Source organism: Poecile atricapillus, chromosome Z, assembly GCF_030490865.1.
Source record: "Poecile atricapillus isolate bPoeAtr1 chromosome Z, bPoeAtr1.hap1, whole genome shotgun sequence".
NCBI classification, from domain to species: domain Eukaryota; kingdom Metazoa; phylum Chordata; class Aves; order Passeriformes; family Paridae; genus Poecile; species Poecile atricapillus.
In genome coordinates, this window is record NC_081289.1 from 117,663,274 (window position 1) to 117,684,771 (window position 21,498).

At 35.4% G+C, this 21,498-nt stretch overlaps 1 protein-coding gene across 5 annotated transcripts in view; it reads right to left on the reverse strand.

The window, feature by feature from the left end:
• Window positions 1-21,498, reverse strand: part of UHRF2 (ubiquitin like with PHD and ring finger domains 2) — a 78,778-nt gene that overhangs the window by 46,887 nt on the left and 10,393 nt on the right. For all 5 annotated transcript variants that reach the window (XM_058827582.1, XM_058827581.1, XM_058827580.1 and 2 more), the window contains exons 2-4: window positions 17,646-17,888; window positions 12,108-12,370; window positions 1,925-2,143 (exon numbers count right to left, since the gene is read on the reverse strand). In XM_058827582.1, the coding sequence (XP_058683565.1) occupies window positions 1,925-2,143; window positions 12,108-12,370; window positions 17,646-17,888 (725 nt within the window). The remainder of the gene's footprint in view (window positions 1-1,924; window positions 2,144-12,107; window positions 12,371-17,645; window positions 17,889-21,498) is intronic.

Below are 21,498 nucleotides of genomic sequence, written 5' to 3' on the forward strand. Positions count from 1 at the left end.
ATTCAAAACTAATGTATTTTATATTGTTTATATTATAAATTAATAAAAAATGAAACACTGAAATTGGTTTTTAATTTGCAAATCAACATGCCTGAAATTCAAAGCAATTTCTTTTGCATGCTCCTTACACAAATTTATGAATACTAGGAGATTTTTCTTGTTCTTTTACTACTGAGAGGAATGAGTTGGGTAGTCCAGGTGATCATAATTATTCTTTGATAAATTTAAGAAATGACATGGACCAGTTAACCAAACTTTCTGCAAAAAGTTGATTACTGCATATACAATCTATCAACATTTAAAGGAAATCAGAGTTCTTAACTAGGAAGAAAATTCTCTGAAATATGATTCCATCTGAAAAATGGACTTAGATTCATCACCTTAGAATAGGTATTTGTCAACTGTGTTGTTTTCCTCCCAACTCCTTCCAGAGGATAGTAACTGTAAGTATCACAAGGAACCCTACTGCCACAGTACTGACAGTATGTGAATTCAGCATCTTCTAGTTTGAAGCATAACTATCAGTTTATTTAGATATAGAAAAGACTACCCTTAAGATTCCAATTCCAACCAGAATTTTTTATTAGCTTCCTTTTGCCAATATAGAATGTATTTTGATTATCCTATTTTAAATGTATGGAGAAAACTCTGAAAGAATACATGTAGGCAACAGTTGTAGAATTTTTTTATCAACAGGCATCGTAACTTTAAGTAAACTACTCTCTGGAGAGTTCAATTTGTAGAAGATTGTGAAACCCACCCCTGACTCACCAAATGTCACTAGCACTAAATGCACTACAATGAATATCTGCATCTCTCCATTGATACTGTTCATTTCTTAATCTCTTCTGTCTTTCAAATTAATAATTCAAAATATCTACTAACTTTCTTTCTAGCCTTGTATTTCGAGTTTGAGGTTTTTTTGCTTTGCCTACAAAACAAGCCCATGTGCCTGTTCTACTTCATAGAAGATGATCATAATGCATCAGGATTGTCTAATAAAACTCCTGTATTTCTAAAATTAAAACTCATCCCCAAAACACTTTCATTTACTTGCATGCTCTACCAAGCCAGCATCTTTGCTATTTCCCAGTACCAGATAAGACTGCACCTTTAAACAAAACACTAAATTAGACCTGATTCAGAGACTTCTGTGTGTCTCTCCCAAGTAACCACGTCCCACACTAAGTCTTCCTACAGATATAAAATCCTCTCTCCTTGTAAATGACAAGGAATGCAGTTAGTTTTCAGAAATACACTCCCTGAACAGTAACACTCCAGAGTAAATGGGGGGCATGCCAACATTAAATCAATCACGGGTCATCTGTTCATCCCCAAGAAGGCAGTAACATTGCTTACTGACTGCAGTATCTTAAGGATCTCTCCCAAAAACATGGTTCCTAAAGAACCATATGCAAGTTTAAAAATTAAATAGTAAAACAAAGCACAGATATTCAGGTAATCTCAGTCACAAGGAAAACTTGCAGTTCCCACATCTCACAGCTCCACACTTTAGTCATCAGAGGTTGTAATACTACATTAATATTTTATTCTTTAAAATTTTATTTAGCCAGTTCAGAGACTTATTCAAACCAACAGAGATGACTCATACTCAGTGAGATCTAAGGGTTCCCAATTATCTAAAAAATTACTGGAACACACTCTTATCAATCTGAATCACACATAGTACATAAAAAACCTTATGGTTGCCTCCAGCAATCTCAGGAAAAATAAAAATTCTGACTTACAGTTAAGCCTCCACATTGTAAAAACCATGCATTGTAATTTTGTAATTCACACAGCTGTGGAATCAAAGTATGACATTAAGATTCATCTAGTGGTGACTAGCAGGTAAAAAAAAACCAAACTAAACACACTTCATATGATATGTAGAGATTTTCTGAGTTGGTCAAGCAAATCTTACCCCAGCAGAATTTTAGCATGAACCTCTTTGTTAGTCCTTGAGATTTCTCTCAAAGAGGTAATTTCTGCATCAAACCAAAATCCTCTTTCTTCTGGTGTCTCAACATTGTAGTTAACCATCACCACATCACCCACTTTTAGTTCACTCCACTTCAGAATGGTTCTTGCTCGGGGTCGAAGATTAACTGTGTCCATTTCTATGACGCCATTTTCTGGGTACCTTGAAAAGCAAAATCAACAACACAATGATTATGACTCCTGTAAAAGCAAAAAGAAAGTCACAACTTTTTTTCAGAAGTGAAAGTTTATAAATGTTCTTTGGGCACACAAAAAACAAAATCTGACCTAATATCCTTTTTAAAACATAGCTTTCCTCTAACTACAGACTACGAATTTGTCTCATCTCAGATGGGAAAAATAGCCTCCATGAGTTTTCTCAAAAAATAAAAAACAATAATAATTTTAAAAAATTACATAAACCTATATGCACTTTTCAATAATTTAGTGTTACTAGACAGCACTCTAACTAAAATCCCAATAGGGGAATGAAACCTTTTCAAATTTGAGGTGTTTTTCATTTTAACACCACATATTTCTTATATTCTGCTGAATGAGGCAACTATTACTTGATACTAGAGCCTACATTTGCACATGTGCTGGAAAAATAGCAGCAAAAAATCAAAATATTAATTGTAAAAAAAAAAACTAGCCTGTAACAAAAAGTTAAAAGATGCTAAAGTGAAGTTCCTTTTTTCATACTATGTGTAGGCAGATAAAAATTATGGAGTACTACATGACTTCACAGAACATATTTAACAGAGAAAATTAAATTAGTCTACTACAAATAAACAGTTGCTATTAAAATTATTCATTCTCCCTTCTTAACAAACAATGTTGAGGACGATGTATCTTAAATTATATTTTCATCATGCAATTACTGGCACTTTAGCAAGAGCACTCATAGTTAATACACCTTTACCAAACAGCATTGCTACATATTACTTGGAAAATCTTACTCTTACTAATAAAAGTATGATTCTACTACTTTACAACATGCCTCCCCCTTTACTGAAGAAGACTATTTCAAGGTCTTGGGAAAACCACACATTGCAACTTACAACAGGAAGAAATACTAAAACTACTGTCAGTAAGAGACTGACAGACTATAGCCTGAAATCAGGACGTCCTGAACAGTTGACTGAAAGCCCACCAATGAAACTGGACATATTTTAAACAAGTTCATCTTGCTTTGTTTTATGCCTTCTATTAAATCTAACACACCAGTTTGCTACTGATGATGTGGGGGGCTGAGGGACAGTGGAGATTTAGTGCTTTAAAGAAGCATGAACCACAACAGTTTAAGAGTGGGTGTACCTTCAGATAAACTAATGGCTAAGCAAAAGAACATATCTCTAACTACGTACCAAAGTTAAATACAAAGCCTGATTTTAGATCCTAATTATAAAATTTTGCACAACAGAAGTTACATGATACAAAGACAGGTGCTTGGGATCAAGTCATTATCAAAACAGTAGTTTCATAAGATGTAACTCCACATTTACTAAGGTGCTTTTGCCCATGTAGTTTCCAAATTCAGTGCATACTGAAAAGCTAACATTTGAAGATTTGCCTTTATGTTATGCAACTTTCACCTAAAAGAATTACCATACCATTATACTATATTAATTATTAATATTTTAACTGTACTATGCACAAAAAAGATGATTGATTCACCTACAGGATATAAGACAAAACAAAAAATAGCCAGAGATCATGTCTATTCTATTGAGTAATGAATAGCATCACATTATTGTACAACAGGCTACTGAAATCTTAAGACAGCTATGTTTGACCTACTAGTCAGTGCCAATAGTTTTACAGTAAACTTTTCCTAAAGTTTACAGAAAACAGCAAGTAGAACATAGTAAAAAAAGACTCAGTTTACTTGATCTCAAACCAAAATAGTGCTTAAACATCAGGAAACTAGAGAAGCTAAACCAAAAATAGACACAATTTATGTATACAGCAAAATAATCAAGTAAGAAATACATATGGGATGGTAAAAATAACCAATAAACATTTTAGAAGTTTGCATGTCACTATTGAAAAAAGAAAATCAAAATACGTGACTTACAAGACTTGACATCCATAGAAATTTAATCTTGATCTGAAAAATCTATTCTCTTCTGAAAGTGAAATGTCTTCAGATTCTATTTTTCCTGGGCAAGCTTTGGACCAACCTTTTTCCCTAAATTCAGACTCATATTATCTTTCTAACCCCTATACAACTCAAAACAGATTGTTCCTATTGTATTGGTGAGGAATTTCAAAGACTGTCATCGTTAACAATGTCTCCACGGTTGTTCTTGGAAGTAGCTCAAGAAAAAATGGAGTAGAACAAGATCACTTACCAAAAAACACCTCCAAAAAGCCCTTTTATAAACAGGAACTATTTTCCAAAGGAAGAAAAGGAAGGCTGACTCTCCACTGTGTGCATTTTTCCTCTAATCAACTGGTCAGAAATGCAAGCTTACAAACTTTAGAAAACAAATGAGATTTCTTTTGCCACATTTTACTTTTCTTTTGCAAAGGGTTATAGATAGTGAATGCTTTTACTGCTGTAACTTCACACACAAAGAAATTTTTCATGGATGCTGGTGAATGCTAACAGCTATTTAACCCTTCCCATCAGTCCATAACTGACATGAACATACGCTGAAAGTGTTTTCTCATTTATTGAGTTACTTTTAAAAGCCTAAGATCACACTCAAGAGAAAACAATTAGACTAGCATAAATTTGGTACAGTCAAAATGAAGATTACATGGCACAATTAAACCTTTAAATTTAAAACAGCTGGGGGCAGTCTCTTGTTTTTTTATGTTTTCAGGATGTTTGGCAACTAATACTGAGAAAACGAAGCTGTACCAGCAAGCATAATCATAAGAGTTTAATGAGTATTATGCACCATAGGATGTCTCTATTTACCTTTAATTACATTCCTCTCTGTAGTATTTCTAACACTAACATAGCAAGGATTTATTGAGATTTCCTATCTGTGTAGACAGTCTCCATAGCAAAGAATAATTAATGAAGACCTTGCAGCTTTGCATACCCTCTAACACTTTTCCCAGCTGTTACTAGAACAATTAGAACTGGAAAGATAATATTCTGGGAACAAATGTAAAGACTTCCCCATCCACTCTCCATACTAGTACGGTGAGAAATGTTACTGCAGATGCAAAAAATTTAAAATTATTTTAAAATTAAAATTATTAAAAAATATTAATAAAATGAAAGCATTTTATTTCTCAAACAAAAAATTCAGAAAATAATAATTCCAGCCATGCAATGAAGGAAAAGAAGGGTAAAAACAAAAAAAGAAACAGAAAGGGATGAACTGCTAGAAGAGGTAAATCTGACTAAGAAGGTAGAACTGGACAAAATCTAGATTCCTACCACCCCACTTCCTTATAACCTGAGGAAATAAATAGCCCTGCTTTGCTGTAGTATTTGAGAAAGACAAGACAGTGTTTCAAAAAGCACTACACTGGAAGACCATGTAAGCCACAATTATGAATGGGAAAAATAAACAAAATATCACTGGAGTAGTTGAGCTGTGCACTTCCAAAAATTCAGCAGGTCTGGTAATTTGTTATTACAAGAAAAATAATATATTTCAAAAGACAGACTGGAAGATACTGAATATCAATATAGATAAAAATCAGTCACGTGGAACATAAACAGGATTTTGAGAATCTTACCTAACAACTAATAATGCCAGAATTAAGCAGCTTAAACACTGAGAAGCCGTATTAATAGCCTGAAGAGAACCATCTTACTTTCCTAATTACTTTAATTCTAAGTTTCAAGAAAAAGTAACTTCTAGTCTAACACCACTGTGCTGTGTGGACAACATGGATACTCCAAAGGGAGATAAACCAAAAAAAAAAGAGTATCAAAACAGAAGTTCAGAAGTGTAAGAAATACAAAGAATGTTCAATTTGTAATATAATAATGTTGTATTATAACTCTAAGTAATGTGAATATAATAAAAACCAGGTTGACTTCACTAGATAGCAGACTAATCATGCATAATAAGTCATGCATTTTTTGAAAAAACTTTCCTCAGGAGTAGAAGGAGAACACAGCTAAATCAAGATAGAAAAGTAGCAAATTACTAATAAGGAGTAAATCACTAATCACACAATTTTTTCAGCAAAGAATAATTTTTAAATGAAAAGTGTTTAACTGTTATTATTTTAATTGTTCTCTCAAACACATACTAGGACAAGAAAGCTTCCCTCCCTCAGCTCAAATCCTTTCTAAAAAGACGTAAGAAACACCCAGATTGTCTCCTCAAACTATTTTCTTTTCAGTTTGCACAAGGTGTCTACTTATTAGAAATCAAAGTCTTAAAATTAATGCCTCTTGTCAAAACCCGGACTATAACACATATAAATACTCACATTGTGAAACACAGAATATGTGGTCAGAAACTAATTGCAAACGGGACAAAAAAAACCTTACAAGGAACAGACTTCTCAAAATGAAGAGCAGTAGTGTGCAGATACTCCCATTAAGTACTTTCAAGTTTGAATGATTCTGGTGGCACGCTTTCTAGTGAGGATATATTTAAAAAAAGTATCTGACATAGCAGCTGTGTTATTACTTTTGCATAATAAACTGTATGAAGTGAAAATTTTGAATGAGTAAACAAACTAATCACTGATATAAGGAACTGGAAAACAAAACTACATAGCTAGGAGAGGGGCTCCAAGTAGTCACTCAGACTATTTATAAAAAAGGTTTGTGACTGACATAAGGTCAGAAAAAACATGTGTTACTCCTAGGAATAGATTGTCTTAACATTCTACTTAGCAGACAATATAGCTTTTATTCCTGTTCCTCTTCTGAAATTCTAGACTCTCCAACATAACAAAAGGAAGTAAGTGCTACAACAAAACTACAGTCTATAGCTCCAGTAATTTTGTCATGTTTCTAGCCATTAGCTTCATATCCTTCAAAAAAAATCCTGACTTCATTGTCTGAAACTACAGTCAGGAATCTGGCAGCACGTATCCTCCTGATTTGCACTCTTTCCTGTGTTTGATGTATATAAAGAAAAAAAGTCAAATAACTCAGCTGAACATTTACAAGGGTTAATTGAGAAACACATAGCATGCAAATGAATGTATTTTGGCATTTCTTCATGGAAGACAGAACAGTTTGCATCATGCGCTATCACCAATGCTGGACAAAGCAGCTACCTCTCAAAGAAGCAGGGAATCTTTCCTATAACCAGCCCTGCTGGGCAAAGTTACTTGACTGATGAACGACAAAACTCAGTAACGTTCACCTCGTAAACACTAATTTTTTAGATATATTAGGAACAAGAGCACTTCCCTGTACAGTCACATGATCACAAAATTCAATGCAACTTCATTATCAGATGTACACAGCTGGAAAGCAAAGTATAAGAAAGAAGTAGGGGCTACCTCATCTGAGAATGGCCCACAGTGTCTTTTGGTCCCCAAAAATCAATTTATCATTAGTGTGATCTATGTGAATTCTCAGATACAATATATTCAATCTCAGTCTACTACTTAAAACTGAAGATTTCAAATTAAAAACATTCAGAAAATGGACCCGTTAAGGAAGTCTAATCTTCAAACCATTCCTTGAAAAAGTAATAGCAAGTTTAATACTATTATTCTCTTGACGATCTCTTCAGATGTGGATGACACTTTGGAAAGTGGTTTTTTTTGATCAGGCAGTACTTGGAACTTTTCTCCTCATTGCTTCAGAACGGCCTGTGCTCTCCAGCTATAAGACTGTGTCTTGCATATTGCTTCAACAGCCACACAGGATGACTACACCTTCTTGACCTCTGTGGCAATACAGTGAAATCCTAATTTTCCAAATGTGTGGTACCCCTTTAAAATCTGAGGGCATTACTCCACAGCTCACATTAAGCATGAAGTAAAGAGAAACAATTAGTTCCCTAGAAGAAATAACCACAGTGTACTTTATGGCATATGACGCAGATATTACCTCATGGTTTAAACTTAAATTCTCTGATTGTTATAAAACCTGACAGGAATATCATCAGCCAAAACAATGGCCTTGGAAAAAGTTACCTACACTTGAGTCACACTTAATCTGTACTTGTATGTAAGTTATTACACTGAAATTTCTCATGCTGCAGAAACATCCAGCCTCCCTGTGGCTTCTGCAGAGAGCCCTCTCAAATGGAAAGACTTTATTACAAATGACTGAAACAAGAAAAGAAAGGGAAAGACATTACTTGATTGCAATCCAGTTACTTAGGTTAAATCCCTACGTCTTCCTGCTGCTTCAGGGAGCTAACGATCAAGAAGCTAATATTCACAGAATGACAACTGTCTCCCTGCAACTAAGTACACTATAACCAGTGCTACACCAGTAACAACTACGAAATACAGTAAGTTAAGAGGAAAGGGCAAATGCTGATATTGTAGGAATGTCCTTATATCCTCAGCTACTGAAATGTCCTATTTCTGATTTGGAAGTGATTCTTAAGCAAGCTGTGGTGGATATCACCTACAGTTATCTCAGTTAACTTTTGGATCTCAGCATGTGTTGGATTCCTCACAAGTCTTTTTAAATCAGGATTTGGCTTTTTTATGTTCAAGACAGGTTCATTTCTTCTGCATTTGAAGTCAGTTACTGGGAGCAGAAGAAAGAAATGTATGATGTCATTGTATGAAATCTGATAGCACATCCTGGACTTCAAAGTGTTTAATGGCTCCTTGCGATACCCCCAAATGCAGATGTGAAATGGAAATACAGGGAATAAAGTCTAAGAGGAGGAAGTACACTAACAAAAGCAGGAACACACCTTCAAACTGCTGCCACCAAGGAAAAATCTGCATTCAGAAACTGAAAGCAGAAGATGGACTGTCACACAGAAGTTACATAGCCACAAATGGATGCCAAGAAATTTGGTACAGCCTGAAGGTCAGCATTGGTGTAGTGAAATTAGGGCTCTCAAACAAGTACAAATCTTTAAAACATTTGCATTTAGCAAGAATAGTGACTCCAGCTTAATCTGAAACTGAGTTCTGTTCTTCCCAATAGCCCTAGGTTTTCTCCCTGCAGAAATATGTGGGTCTTTTAACTATCGCAGCAATTTAGTTAAATACTAAACACATAGCTGGGGTGGGGCCTGGTGGTGGAAGAGGTGGGAGAAAATCACTACGGAAACAGCTCACCAGTGCTGTTATCTACAAAATCACAGAGCGATATGCAGTACCTCCTATCTGTGGCAGTCAAAGCTGGTAGAAGAGCTCTATTTAGTCAAAAGTTAGTTACCCCTTTGAAATTACTATAATTAATTCTTGCCCAGAAAGGGTAATTTCCCTTAACTGTACTATTTGCAGAAAGAGCTCTGTCATTTTTTTCCTGTCATATTCACTGTAACTACACTATTTAAACAAGAAATGGAAAGAGGAACAAATGAACACTGAGTCCCTCACAGGAGGAACACTTTTATGAAATCTAGAACTGTGTATCAAAGCACTTAGGTTTTATACAGGATTTGTGATGTGTAAATCTAGCAGCACCTCTGCTAAAGCAGCGGTTTAAGTTTTCTCACTTAAGATAAGGACAAGCCCTGCCTCACCCTTTAAGAAAAGCTAGTATAGGAGACCATACTGATCTAGGGGGTAGAGTACACCAATTCAATGCATTACAGGTGATCTAGCCCTCAACTGTAACTTTTGTGGTGATTTTTTTTCCAAACTGGAAGGATGTAACAGACAGAAAAGCATCAGTTATGATTTGAGAAGTTGTGCACCTGTGCCCACCTCCGACATATAGCCCTTCCAATCTATTAAAATAATTTTGATGGCTTTACTGGCACCAGGCTTATGTCCTCCATTTGTAAGTAATTTTTACTTTATTTTAGATAAAGATTGTTTTTGTGTCATGTAAGAATATCTGCTGTAGGAAAGACAGAGCTGAAACTGTTACCCGTGAGAACCATCATCTATCAGAGATAAAAAGGAGAAGAGCTTCTCCAAAACAACACTGCAAGGATAGACTAGAAAATGTCAAGTACATCTGGCAGCAAAATGCTTAATCCAAACCTGAAAAACAAAACACCCACACACCACTAACTGTGCAGGGCATAGTACTCACAGTAAGATTTGAAGCTTGAAGAAAAGGAGTGAAGAGGTAAATTAATCTATTTCTGTCGGAGAGAGCAACTGTGTGTCAAAGCACACTATGATGTTTCTACTTATCCACATCAAGCAAAGTGTTGTCTATAGACATCAGAGGTAAAAACACTAATGTATGAAAACAAAGTGGTAGAAGCACAAATGTAGTTATAATTGGAATGTGCATGTTGGGTAACACTAAAGCAAAAGAAGTAAGACCCCAAAAGAATTGTATCGGGAACATCCACCAAAAACTTTATCATTCATAAATGTACAAGTTGCACTTTCCAATAATTTTTCTTTCCAAAAGCTTTAACTTTTTTAACTATCTTAGACTGAGCAGCTTAACTGTGACAATCTTGCCATATTATGCTTTTGTGCCTTACTTCATTTTGTTGGCTAAGTGTATACAGTTACTATACATAACCATCTTGTAGGAGTAAAAAGATTGTCTCCACCTGGTGAAAGTGAAGTACACATTAACAGAGGTCAATCTTTTTGTTTAGTAAGACTACACTTTGAAAGAAAAATCAGAACTATTGTGAAACATTTTCTACTTTTATAGGTCCAACTCATAAAAAATAACAGCATCCACAAAAAAAACCCAAAACAACAACAACATAATTTCATTGCATAAATTCATTGCATAAATTCAGTTACAAACATTTTTTAGAAATGTTTGCCCTATTCCTAACTCCTATATATCCACAGTGATGTAAAATCAGATAATATAAAAGACAGGTCTTTGAAATCACACAATCAAAGACATTAATTTCAAGGAAAAATATTTTTGTTTGGATCATAATAGCTAACTATGTTATCTTCAAATGTCTTTTGCAATATTCAATAAAGTATTTACATTTCTACTTCCACCATTTAAATTCTCTAACATTTTAAGTAAAATGCTTAAAGTTGCAGATATGGAATCCAAACTTAGCATAGAGTCAAAAAAGTGCATTAAGTTGTATCTATTACTACTACAATGAACAAAAAGTGCTCTCTCTAACTCAGATGCAGAGTTACATACTAAAATACGTAAAGTAGAAATAGCTACTCTAAAAAAGTGTTCCGGATATCTACATTTAGTTAATATTTAGTATACTTAGCATCCTTCTACTTCAATCTTACATTCCACAGACTACACTATTTTTACTAATCTCAGTATCAATAATTTAAAATACTCAACTCATTTAAAATTTTATTCCTTTAGAAACTTAACTTACTGCTTTAACACATTATTACAAAAAAAATCCGGAACAATTTCTCAAGCAAATGAAGTGGTGTGAAGCCTGCCCATAAATACAAAATCCTTTCAAACCCAAGGTCTTCCACCCACACACTGCAGGCTCTAGAATTTGTTGTGACTAGAGAAAGGATAAAAAAACCCCAAACTACCTTGAAAATAACCCCACTTTTAATGCCCTCTCTCCAGCTCAGGATCAGTTTCAAGTCCTCAGTCATTATGTTCTCAATAACAAATGTCTACTGGAAGTGCAGATCTTAAGTTTTGTGCACTATTACTCAATTTGGAGTAAATAAATAAAATAAATAAAAAAATAAAACAAATCCAAATCAAGTAACAAGTATTTGCTTCAATGGGAGCTCTCCTCCAGCTCTGTTTAGAGGAATTCCATACACACAGGAATAATTTTTTAAAAAATACCTTACTTGAAAAAGCCAACAGTAAACCTTTGGTTATATAGTTTTTTTTTCTTATGTAAAAGGAAGTATACTCTGATATAGAAAGGATATTCTTCTAAGGAGAAGATATTATTACTTTACAAGTATTTAGGCATAAAAAACATCATTACTGCCAATAGATTTGCTATATCCAACTGAAAAGTGTTATAAATTTTTTAGTATTTTTTCTTGGTTGCAATATTGAACTTTCATTCTTTGATTCCAAGCTTCTTCAAGAAATTCTTGGTTTATACAAACCAAGTAACAATATGTGATGTCCTCAAAATAGTATCAGGAGCACTTACTCATCATACTTGATATGATAAATAGCTTCTTCATCAGTGTCCATACAGTCTGAATAAGATGTGGAAGGTGTACTGTCCAAGTTATTTGCATTTTCTCTAGAATGATCTTGATTTAAGTTTCCATTAGTCCTTTTGTAAGTGTTACCACTCTTCCCTTGAGCTTTACCATTCTTATGTCCCTTTGTTGCTCGGGTAACATTTTCTATGTGAGCTTCAAACCAGGCTCCAATGCTGATATCACGAGCATCCACCAATTCATTTATCTAAAAGGAAAATTCAACAATGAATTTATGCTTATTTTATAAAATCCAATTAAGAAAAAAATAAATCAGAAAACTTACTATGCTACTGCTTAACTTTATTATCAGTAAAACAATCAACTATAATAACTAGCTGCAAGTTCAAGTAATATTCAGTCATTAATACTTTTATTTGCACTTTCAATACTTTATTACCCTCTCATTAAAATCTAGTATAAATATAATTTATATGTAATTTAAAAAGCAATGCTAACTTTTTTTCCCTTCAGATCTGAAAATTAGCCTGATCACTTTCATTGTCCTTTCCTCTTGTTTCACCAACTGTTCTTTATGGCTGTGAAAAACACACACGGTATTAAAATGCTAGCTCAGAACCAAAGGGTTTACAGACCTTCCTGAACCTCCAACCTGGAATTATTATTTAACTTTCTACCTTTCTGTCCTGCAAGATTTTTTTAATCCTTAAAGACCCAAGGACGGACAGGAAAAAATCAAACAACGTTGCCACCACAGTCAACTGTGACTGTAAGAAATGAAACTCATTTCCAGAATTTCTCACTTCTGTACTTACAGTATTACTGGTGTTAAGAAACCAAACCACTTCACTATTCTAAATCATGTTATATTTTCTCAAATGTTCAGATAATAAATGTATGTTCCTTTAATAATACTGAGAACACTGAAAGAAAAGGTTTATAAACCACTTCAACAGTACACCAAGTATGAAAAACTTATTACAACACAACTATTGCAGATAAAAAATCTTTAATTATCAATATGAGACACATGCAGATATGCATATACATAAATACATATATGGTTTAAGCTACAGTCTTTGTCAGGTACCAACATTGTGCCAGACAGATACTTACTCTCACACACTCCTAAGGCTAATTTCTAAGACACGGATAACCTTATTGCATTTTCAGGAAGTTTTAGTATTTAGAGTGAAGCAATCCTTTGGTATCTGAAAGGTATCTAACAGCAGTTTGAGCTAACAAGTTTATCCCATTAAAGGAATACTTCCTGTTTTACTCTTGCCATTCCTCTTCTTCAGGTAAGTTCCCAAACTTAATGTTTTGTTCTTCTGCATATGTAAAATACCAATGTGTATTTTTATTTTAATTTCTTAGAATCTACAGTATTCGAAGTACAGCTTATTACCAGGATGACATTTCAGCCATATGATAAACAAATCAGAAAAGGACAACCCTATTTTAAATCTATTAATCTATTTTAATATAGACATTATTAACATAAATATATAAATTATATTAAATTATGTTAATAATATTAAATATTATAAATATTTAATATTATTAAATATTCTTTATATTATATATAAATACATATTAAATATAAACAGTGAATTCTGGCACTTCTAGAAGGAACCTTCATGAAGGCATCCCTATGTAATCTTACATGTTTGAACTAGATGCAGCTTGAAGTGGTGCTTTACTTCCTCTTCTCCAAAATACAGCTGAATGAGACACACACTATTAAGGATTCCCCATCTGCTGCTACTTCTTCCAACCACTTATGGAAGTGCCAAAAAAACCATGTTAGTCAAGTTAAAATCCATCATAACCACAGCCAGAACAACAAAAAATTGATAAATAATAATAAAGCAATACATCAATGCAAACTTCCTCAATCATTCCTCTATAATTCATATGTAATTTGATGCGAATAATTACACAACGTATTTCCCACGCCTGCAAAGAGTAAGAGCAAATAATTATTACCACAGACTTCTGAAGAGCCTAATACAACTATATTGTGTGACTGATGTTTGGTTTAAGACATGTTTTATTAGTAGCTATTTGTGAACAGTATTAAACAAACATTGATTTTAATTACAGAGTCCATTTGTGTGGTTTTTATTCCAAGCTAGTGATCTTGGCTAAAATGTTTTTTACTGCAGTCAGTGTCTTTTGAAAGAAAAATTGACCACGTGAGAATCAGAAAATAAAACACATACATGCTTCTGAATGAGCTTTATTTTTTCTAACTTCATTCCTGCACACCCAAACCCCTGTTACCGTAACTGATCTCTTGCAACTCATCCTGTTATTCTTCCTCTTTCTGGCCATTGCTTAGCCAAGACAGTGTTGTTCACTCATGCCAAGTCCATCTTGAGATGGCTTCCCAGTTTAGACCAGACACCACTAACAATTCTTAGTAACAGAAAACAAGAATAGCACATAAATCCATCCACTACTAGTCTTTTAGAGCCCATGGAACGGTATCAGATGCCAGGTACAACTGGGATATAAAACAAGCTAAAACATCCTGATTTACATAATATACAACACACAGAGGAACTCTGTTTAAATCACTATTTTAACCACCTAACAACGATTCAATTTAATTATTAACTTTTATTTTCAATACCAACTCTACCATTTTTTTAAATGCTTTTTTTTAATTGCTGGTTCCATACCATCTAACTTTACTTCTGGTAGCTGAAGGCAGAAAGAGAGAGCAGGGTACAGAGGTTCAGACTATCTACAGTATTGAGTAAGCAACAGGTATCTTGTTGAGTCTAGCTCTGGATGAAGATCCAACAAGGCATCAGACTTTGCTCAGGCAGAATAAGTTATAACAAAACGTTTCTTACAGTAAGTAAACTATTCCTTATTGTTTGACAATGAAATGCAGAATCACTAAATACAACTACCTATTTAGCCACCTAACATGCCTTACTTTATTAAGCCCTAGGCCTTTTTTACTGACTTCTGTTAAATAAGTTCATAACCTTTGAACTACAATATCAGGTAAAAATACTTTCTTCAAATACTGTAATTAGAAATCCTCTGTATACATTCATACCATTATCTATAAATAGAAAACAGTGAAGTGACTATACCCATTAATTTTTGCTTAGATATATTGAAAACACGACTGAAAAAGTAATCACAAGTAATGAAGGAGAAACAGTTAGGTCTCTGAAATGAGACATCACAAAAATTTCAGCTTATTTGACAAAACAGTTTTCCTTGAGTATGCTTGCTGATATCACCATTCTCTGTTATATTTTCTGATTTAATCCTGAACAAAATGACTAAGCTAAGAGACTACTTGATATTTAACATATTGAAATGTAACATTTTTGAAAAATAAACATTTTAGTACTCTTTTCCTCAGATCAGTCTATCTGCTGTGTGCTCCCATCTCCCCATCCTTTCTCTTATTACCTTTTACACTCATTGATTAATTGTAAAGCTTCAGAACTGAAGAACTGAAGTTCTTCCTATTATAAAAAATGGACATAAAAAATAAGCACACAAACTTGTGTCTCCATATTCAAGCTACTGATTTTGTGACTCCCTGATTCCTCAGAGAATGAACAGAATTCTAACCGAAATTACCTTGCATGCACACGTGGCAGCCTCTGCTGCATTAAGGCATCAGAAATTTGGCTGAGAATGAACCTGTGGTGTTCCAGCCGGTCCTCAGAGATCAGAGGGCTGGGTGCAACTGGGCTTGATTTCTGATTAATTCAGCACTAGGTCTGGTTGTGTTCAGTAACATCTACAATCCAGATTCACCAACAGTGCAGTTTATTGAATCAACCAGGAGGTGGGTTCAGGATTGCCAGGGAACAATGAACTAACCACAGAGTGTTAATACATGTCATGACAGAAAGTAATACTAACAGAGATCTGCTAGCACTACAAATATCTATATTCATATATGTTAATAAGAATCCATATATATTATTACATATTCAGCTATAATAATAAATGCTCCCAAACATTAATAAATATTCATGTGTGTGTGTGTGAATAAATATTCCCAAGTCTGCTCCAATGCAACTGGGAGGTACAAAGCCTACCTAAATGTGCCCCTTCAGGGGAGGAGGAGAAACACTGTCCATCAACCTATCCCAAGCAAATAGAGGTGTTTTCGTCCTCTGTGTTTTGACCCAAAAATACCCCTTCTGTATTATAATTTTTGGTCCTACCCAAAAGGAACAATTTCATGTTACAGGTGGGACTGTGGTCACCGTGGTCTTACACAGACATTCTCTTTGCATCTGCATTCCTAGGTTTGTGAAAGTTACTATGCAAATAGGACTTAATGAAGATCTTAGTAACTTTTGGTCAGAATTAACTGTTGATACAAAAGGTAAAATAAACACTTCGGTCCATCTGCTGAGGTGGCAGTAAAGGCTCTCTGACCTCTCTGCCCCATAGCCTTTGTGCAGTCCATAAAGAAAACAGACTTTTAACAAGGTTTGTTATACATGGCAAAGGGGAAGTGAGGCTAATGGCTGGTACAGGCGCTCCTCTGTACACCACTGTAACAACACCGGGCCATGCAGCCTCTGCTTCACTCCAGGCATTGCCTCATCCTTAGGCCTTGCTTGAGCCAGGTACTACATAAGACAGAGAGAGAGACCCAGCTCATGGTTTTCTCAGCCAGCTTTGTCAATTCTTCAAGGACTTAAGGCAACACTGTAGCAAGTCTGTCCATTAACAGCAACCTCAACCTCCTTTTCCTTCTCTGTAATTGTGGACAGTTTCCAGCAAAATAATTACTGTGATGGCTATGTCTTATCTAAGAGAAACACCTAAGAGGAGGTGAAATGCTGTCATTCCCTACAGATAGATACACATAGATATATTTGTATACACACATTCTACTAAATATTCAGTAAGCGAGCAATCTGGAAACTGGTCCTTTTCTGATTAAAGTAAACTTCTGGTACTCTAAAGTAATCCTTCACAACAATACTGAAAAATTCAACAAGGCACAAAACTAAATGAATACTAGGTGTGCAATTCCTAAAAAATCTACATTAAAAAAGGTATCATTACATAACATATAGCTTAAAGAAATTGTGTTATTTACACAATTTGTCTACTTCTAATGCAGCATTGAAACATCAGTATTAAAACAATTATTTGGCCTGAAGAAAAAAGGGTAAAAGCTACACTTTAACACATTTTCTTCATCAGTTTCTTTTGTCCACAAGAAAGTATTCGTTTCAAAGATACTTAAACTTTTTCAAGAATGTGTTTTGAAGAACACACTGTGTCAGAGTTTGAGAACTCTCCTGAAAACTGAGACTGGTACAAGGGACATGCTCATGACTCTCCAAGAGTCAGTATAAATTATGTAAATTTCATTTAAGCTGAATTGGGGAATTAAATCATAAAAGAAAGCAATGAGGATACACTCTATGATGCAATAGAACAATAAGTTTCTTAAAAAATAATAATAATAAAAAAAATATTAAATCCACAGGCAAGCTTTTAAAGTTTGTACATACCTTGTACAATCCAATGCCAGGATCAATGAGAAATGAGCGAGACGATGTAGATGGCTGACTGGGTGATCCACTGCTTGTTTTTTTGACTTTATTCTTGCAGTTGGAAACAGAACAGGGATTGACTTCTCCATCCTGATCTGCCACAGATGCAGTGGTAGGAGCTTCAGAATCAGAACGTATCAAAAGCTGAACTATGTCATTTAGTCCAACATTGTAGTCAAATAAAGTGTGTCCATCTTCTAGCTGTCAAAAAGAAATGCGTACTCGTAAAACTCCACCTTAAGGTACCTAAGTAGTTTTTAAATCTTCTTTTTATAGACAATAATTGCACAGATCAGAAGAAGCAAGCCATATCTTACTGATAAATAAAAACCTGTGTCTTGAGTATCTGAGAAAACAAACTCCTCAAGCTAACTGCAGCCATAATTTCATTCAATAAAAATCAATGGAAGGCTTAAAGCTAGAAACAGACATCTCTACGGACTGATGTCACCTACCTACAATTAAGCTAAGAAACCAAAAAATGGCAAGTTGTGCACTAGGAAATATAAGAAACAGTACTGCTGTTTTGTTCAATTAAACACTCTTAATGACCTAGAGCATCTTTGAAGCAGAGATTTGATTCACCTGAAAGTATAATGCATGGCTTTGAAATAGCAAAATTACTATTAGTTACACTTCACACCACAGTGGGAGTAAAACATGAATGACTAAAAAACTCATGTCTTTCCAAACTACTTTAGCAACAAGAAAGTTATCTACCCTTTTTTTCAAGAATAGGTGTTATTTTCAACACCAGTTGATGTTTCATAAATCTTTTGAAACAGAATGACTTCCATGAGCTTATAGGCAGTATTTGTACGAGAAAAACGGAACAAGAAGGAACAGAAAAGAAAAAAAAAGGAGCACCTCTCAAGTTTCTCACTAATAGCTTTCTCTTAACATTCAAACAATCTCAGGTAGACAAAACTGGAATCCAGTTCCAAATCTTTCTCCATCCCCTCTTCTTTTTCAAAACAACTCTAAGGGGTAGAGGACAGTTATGAACAGAAGCCGAAAGTCAAGCAATAACCAGTTCTTCCTTGAACTTAAAATCTTGCAAAAAAATTAACTCTCCTTACTGCTGATAACTACTGCACCCACATCTGAGACCTGTAAACAGTAGTATTCATAGTTTGAGTCAAAACAGTTGAAGCTAACACAGCTGTCTGATCAACAGCCACAGAAAAGAACCTTACTCAGCTGCCCATTTTCAGTTTCAACCAGTTCAACACACAGCACACAAAACCATACTGAAGATTTTCATGCTGGAACTATTAATGCAATGCAAGTTTTAAAGCAGAAATCTCCAGTAACTGTGATTGTCCAGTTGAAAACTATGAACACCACCTCATATGCCTAGCCTTTAGGCTTAGTACTTCATATTGAAAAGCAAGCTGCCTAAGTAACCTTTTCTGTCCCACCATAAGTTTCTACACTTTTCACAACTCTTTCACGAAGGGCATAGAAGTGTTCTTGCAGCCCTATTACAATCAAGATTTGGGGGCTTTTCACACCACAAACATTTTAACTGTTAAGAAGTTTAAAGCATTATTCTTATATTCAAAGTACAAATAAACCTAAAACAAAGACAAATAATGACACTGCAAAAACACACTAGAGAGGATACCCACATTGCTACTGCTTCTCATCACTACTCCAGGCCACAGTTAAGATTAAATCCCTCCCAAGTGATTTTTCTTGGTTGCAAAATGGTTAAAAAGTTCAGCGGTACATCTGCAGAACAGACCACTTCTGAAATAATTAATAAATTGGATGTTACTGGAGACACATAACTTCTCCATTTTTCTGTTCCAATTGGACTGTACAGGCTGTGGCAGAGATTACAGTGTTTTTCCTAGAATCCTGTGGTATGAGAAAATCTTCTGAAAGATAATGTGTTGGAGAAAAAATTTTAGGTTTGCTCCTGGTAGACCAATGGGATGTAAGCAACATGCAGATGAGCTTTGCTCTCCTGCTTTTGCTCCTGCTCTCTCAGGACAGGTCCTGTGCAGCCTGACAGAAAAATATTTCAAGGTACTTCAGTTTAAAATTTTAAGTTAATTCAGTCAAAATGTAAATGTGAAAACCCTCAATTATCTATAATAGCTAGGTAAATGTCCTATGTCTAGTCTTTGCAATCTATTCTTCAGTTATGACTGCAGATTAAGTTAAATTATTGATCCACAAGTAAGTCTTCCCTATTAGCAGGAAAGGCAAAAAACTCCAAACTTTAAAAAAAAGAGAGAAAAAAAAAGGAATCTGTCCATGAATGGTTATATTTAACACATACAAAAACAAAGACAAAAACAATAACAAGTCTAGGCCTTCAGTAAGAAGCTGTCTTCCCTAACAACACACACCACCACATCCAGACCACCTATTCCTGCACAACAGTAAGAGAAGTCTCCTCTCTGCAGGCATTCAAAACCTATCTGGACATGTTCCTGCTAACCTGTTCAAAGCTGCCCTGCCTTAGTGGGTACGGGTTGGACTAAAAGACTTCCAGAGGTTCCTTCCAACCCTAAATACTCTGTCATTTGGTGAAGTCAGCTTTGATAAACACAAACTAAACGGGTCAGCCAAATAAACTCATGACTGCAAAGTTGTGTAATATGCAGACTAAATTTATAAAAAATATTAGACTATTAAATGGTTGAGAAAGTGGCTGGATGGTGGCATCCAGAAGGTAGTGGTCAATGGCTCAAAGTCCAAATGTTAATTAACCTGAATTAATGACAGACAATGGGATTGAGTGCACTCTCAGCAAGTTTGCAGATGACACCAAGCTGAGTGGTGCAGTTAACACACCTGAAGGATGGGATGTCCAGAGAGACCTGGACAGGCTGGAGAAGTGGGTCCATGGAATCTCATGAGGTTTAGTAAGATCAAGTGAAAGGTGCTGCACCTGGGTCAGGAAAATCCCTCAGTCTCAGCACAGGCTGAGGTGAACAGATCAGAGCAGCCCTGCCCAGAGGGGCTTGGGGGTGCTGGTGGGTGAGAGGCTGGACATGATCCAGCCATGGGCACTCCCAGCCCAGAGAGCCAAACGTGTCCTGGGCTGCATCCAGAGCAGCGTGGGCAGCAGGGCCAGGGAGGGGATTCTGCCTCTCTGCTCTGCTCTGCTGAGACCCCACTGCAGTGCTGCATCCAGCTTTGGGGTTCCCAGCACAGGAAGGACATGGAACTGTTGGAGAGAGTCCAGAGGAGGCCAAAAACATGATTGGAAGGATGGAGATGGAGCACCTCTCCTATCAGAAAATTGAGATTTTTCAGCCTGGAGAAGAGAAGGCTTAAGGGTCACCTAACTGCAACCTTCCAGTTCCCAAAGGGAGCCTACTAGAAGGATGGAGAGGAATCTTTTACAAGGGCATGTAGTAACAGAACAAGATGAATGGCTTCAAACCTGAAGGAGAACAGGTTCAGATTAGATATCAGGAAGAAATTCTTTTCAGTGAGGGTGGTGAGGCACTGGAACAGTTTACCCAGAGAAGCTGTGGATGCACCATTCCTGGAAGTGTTCAGGGAGAGGTTGGATGGGGCTCTAAGCCATATGGTCTGTGAAAGGTGTCTCTGCCCATGGCAGGGCATTTTGAACGAGATGATCTTTAGTTTGTTCAAACCCAAACCATCCCATGACTCCAAGACCCATCCAAGTGATTGTGATTTGTTTTTTCCTCTTTGTTTTTATCATTTATACTCTTTGCAGGAATATTTTATGTCACAAGATTATTCTGTGACTAGTGAGGTCACGTTTAAGTCTCAAAGCAGAGTAACAGACATAAGATTATTATAAGCACACTTCACACCTGGC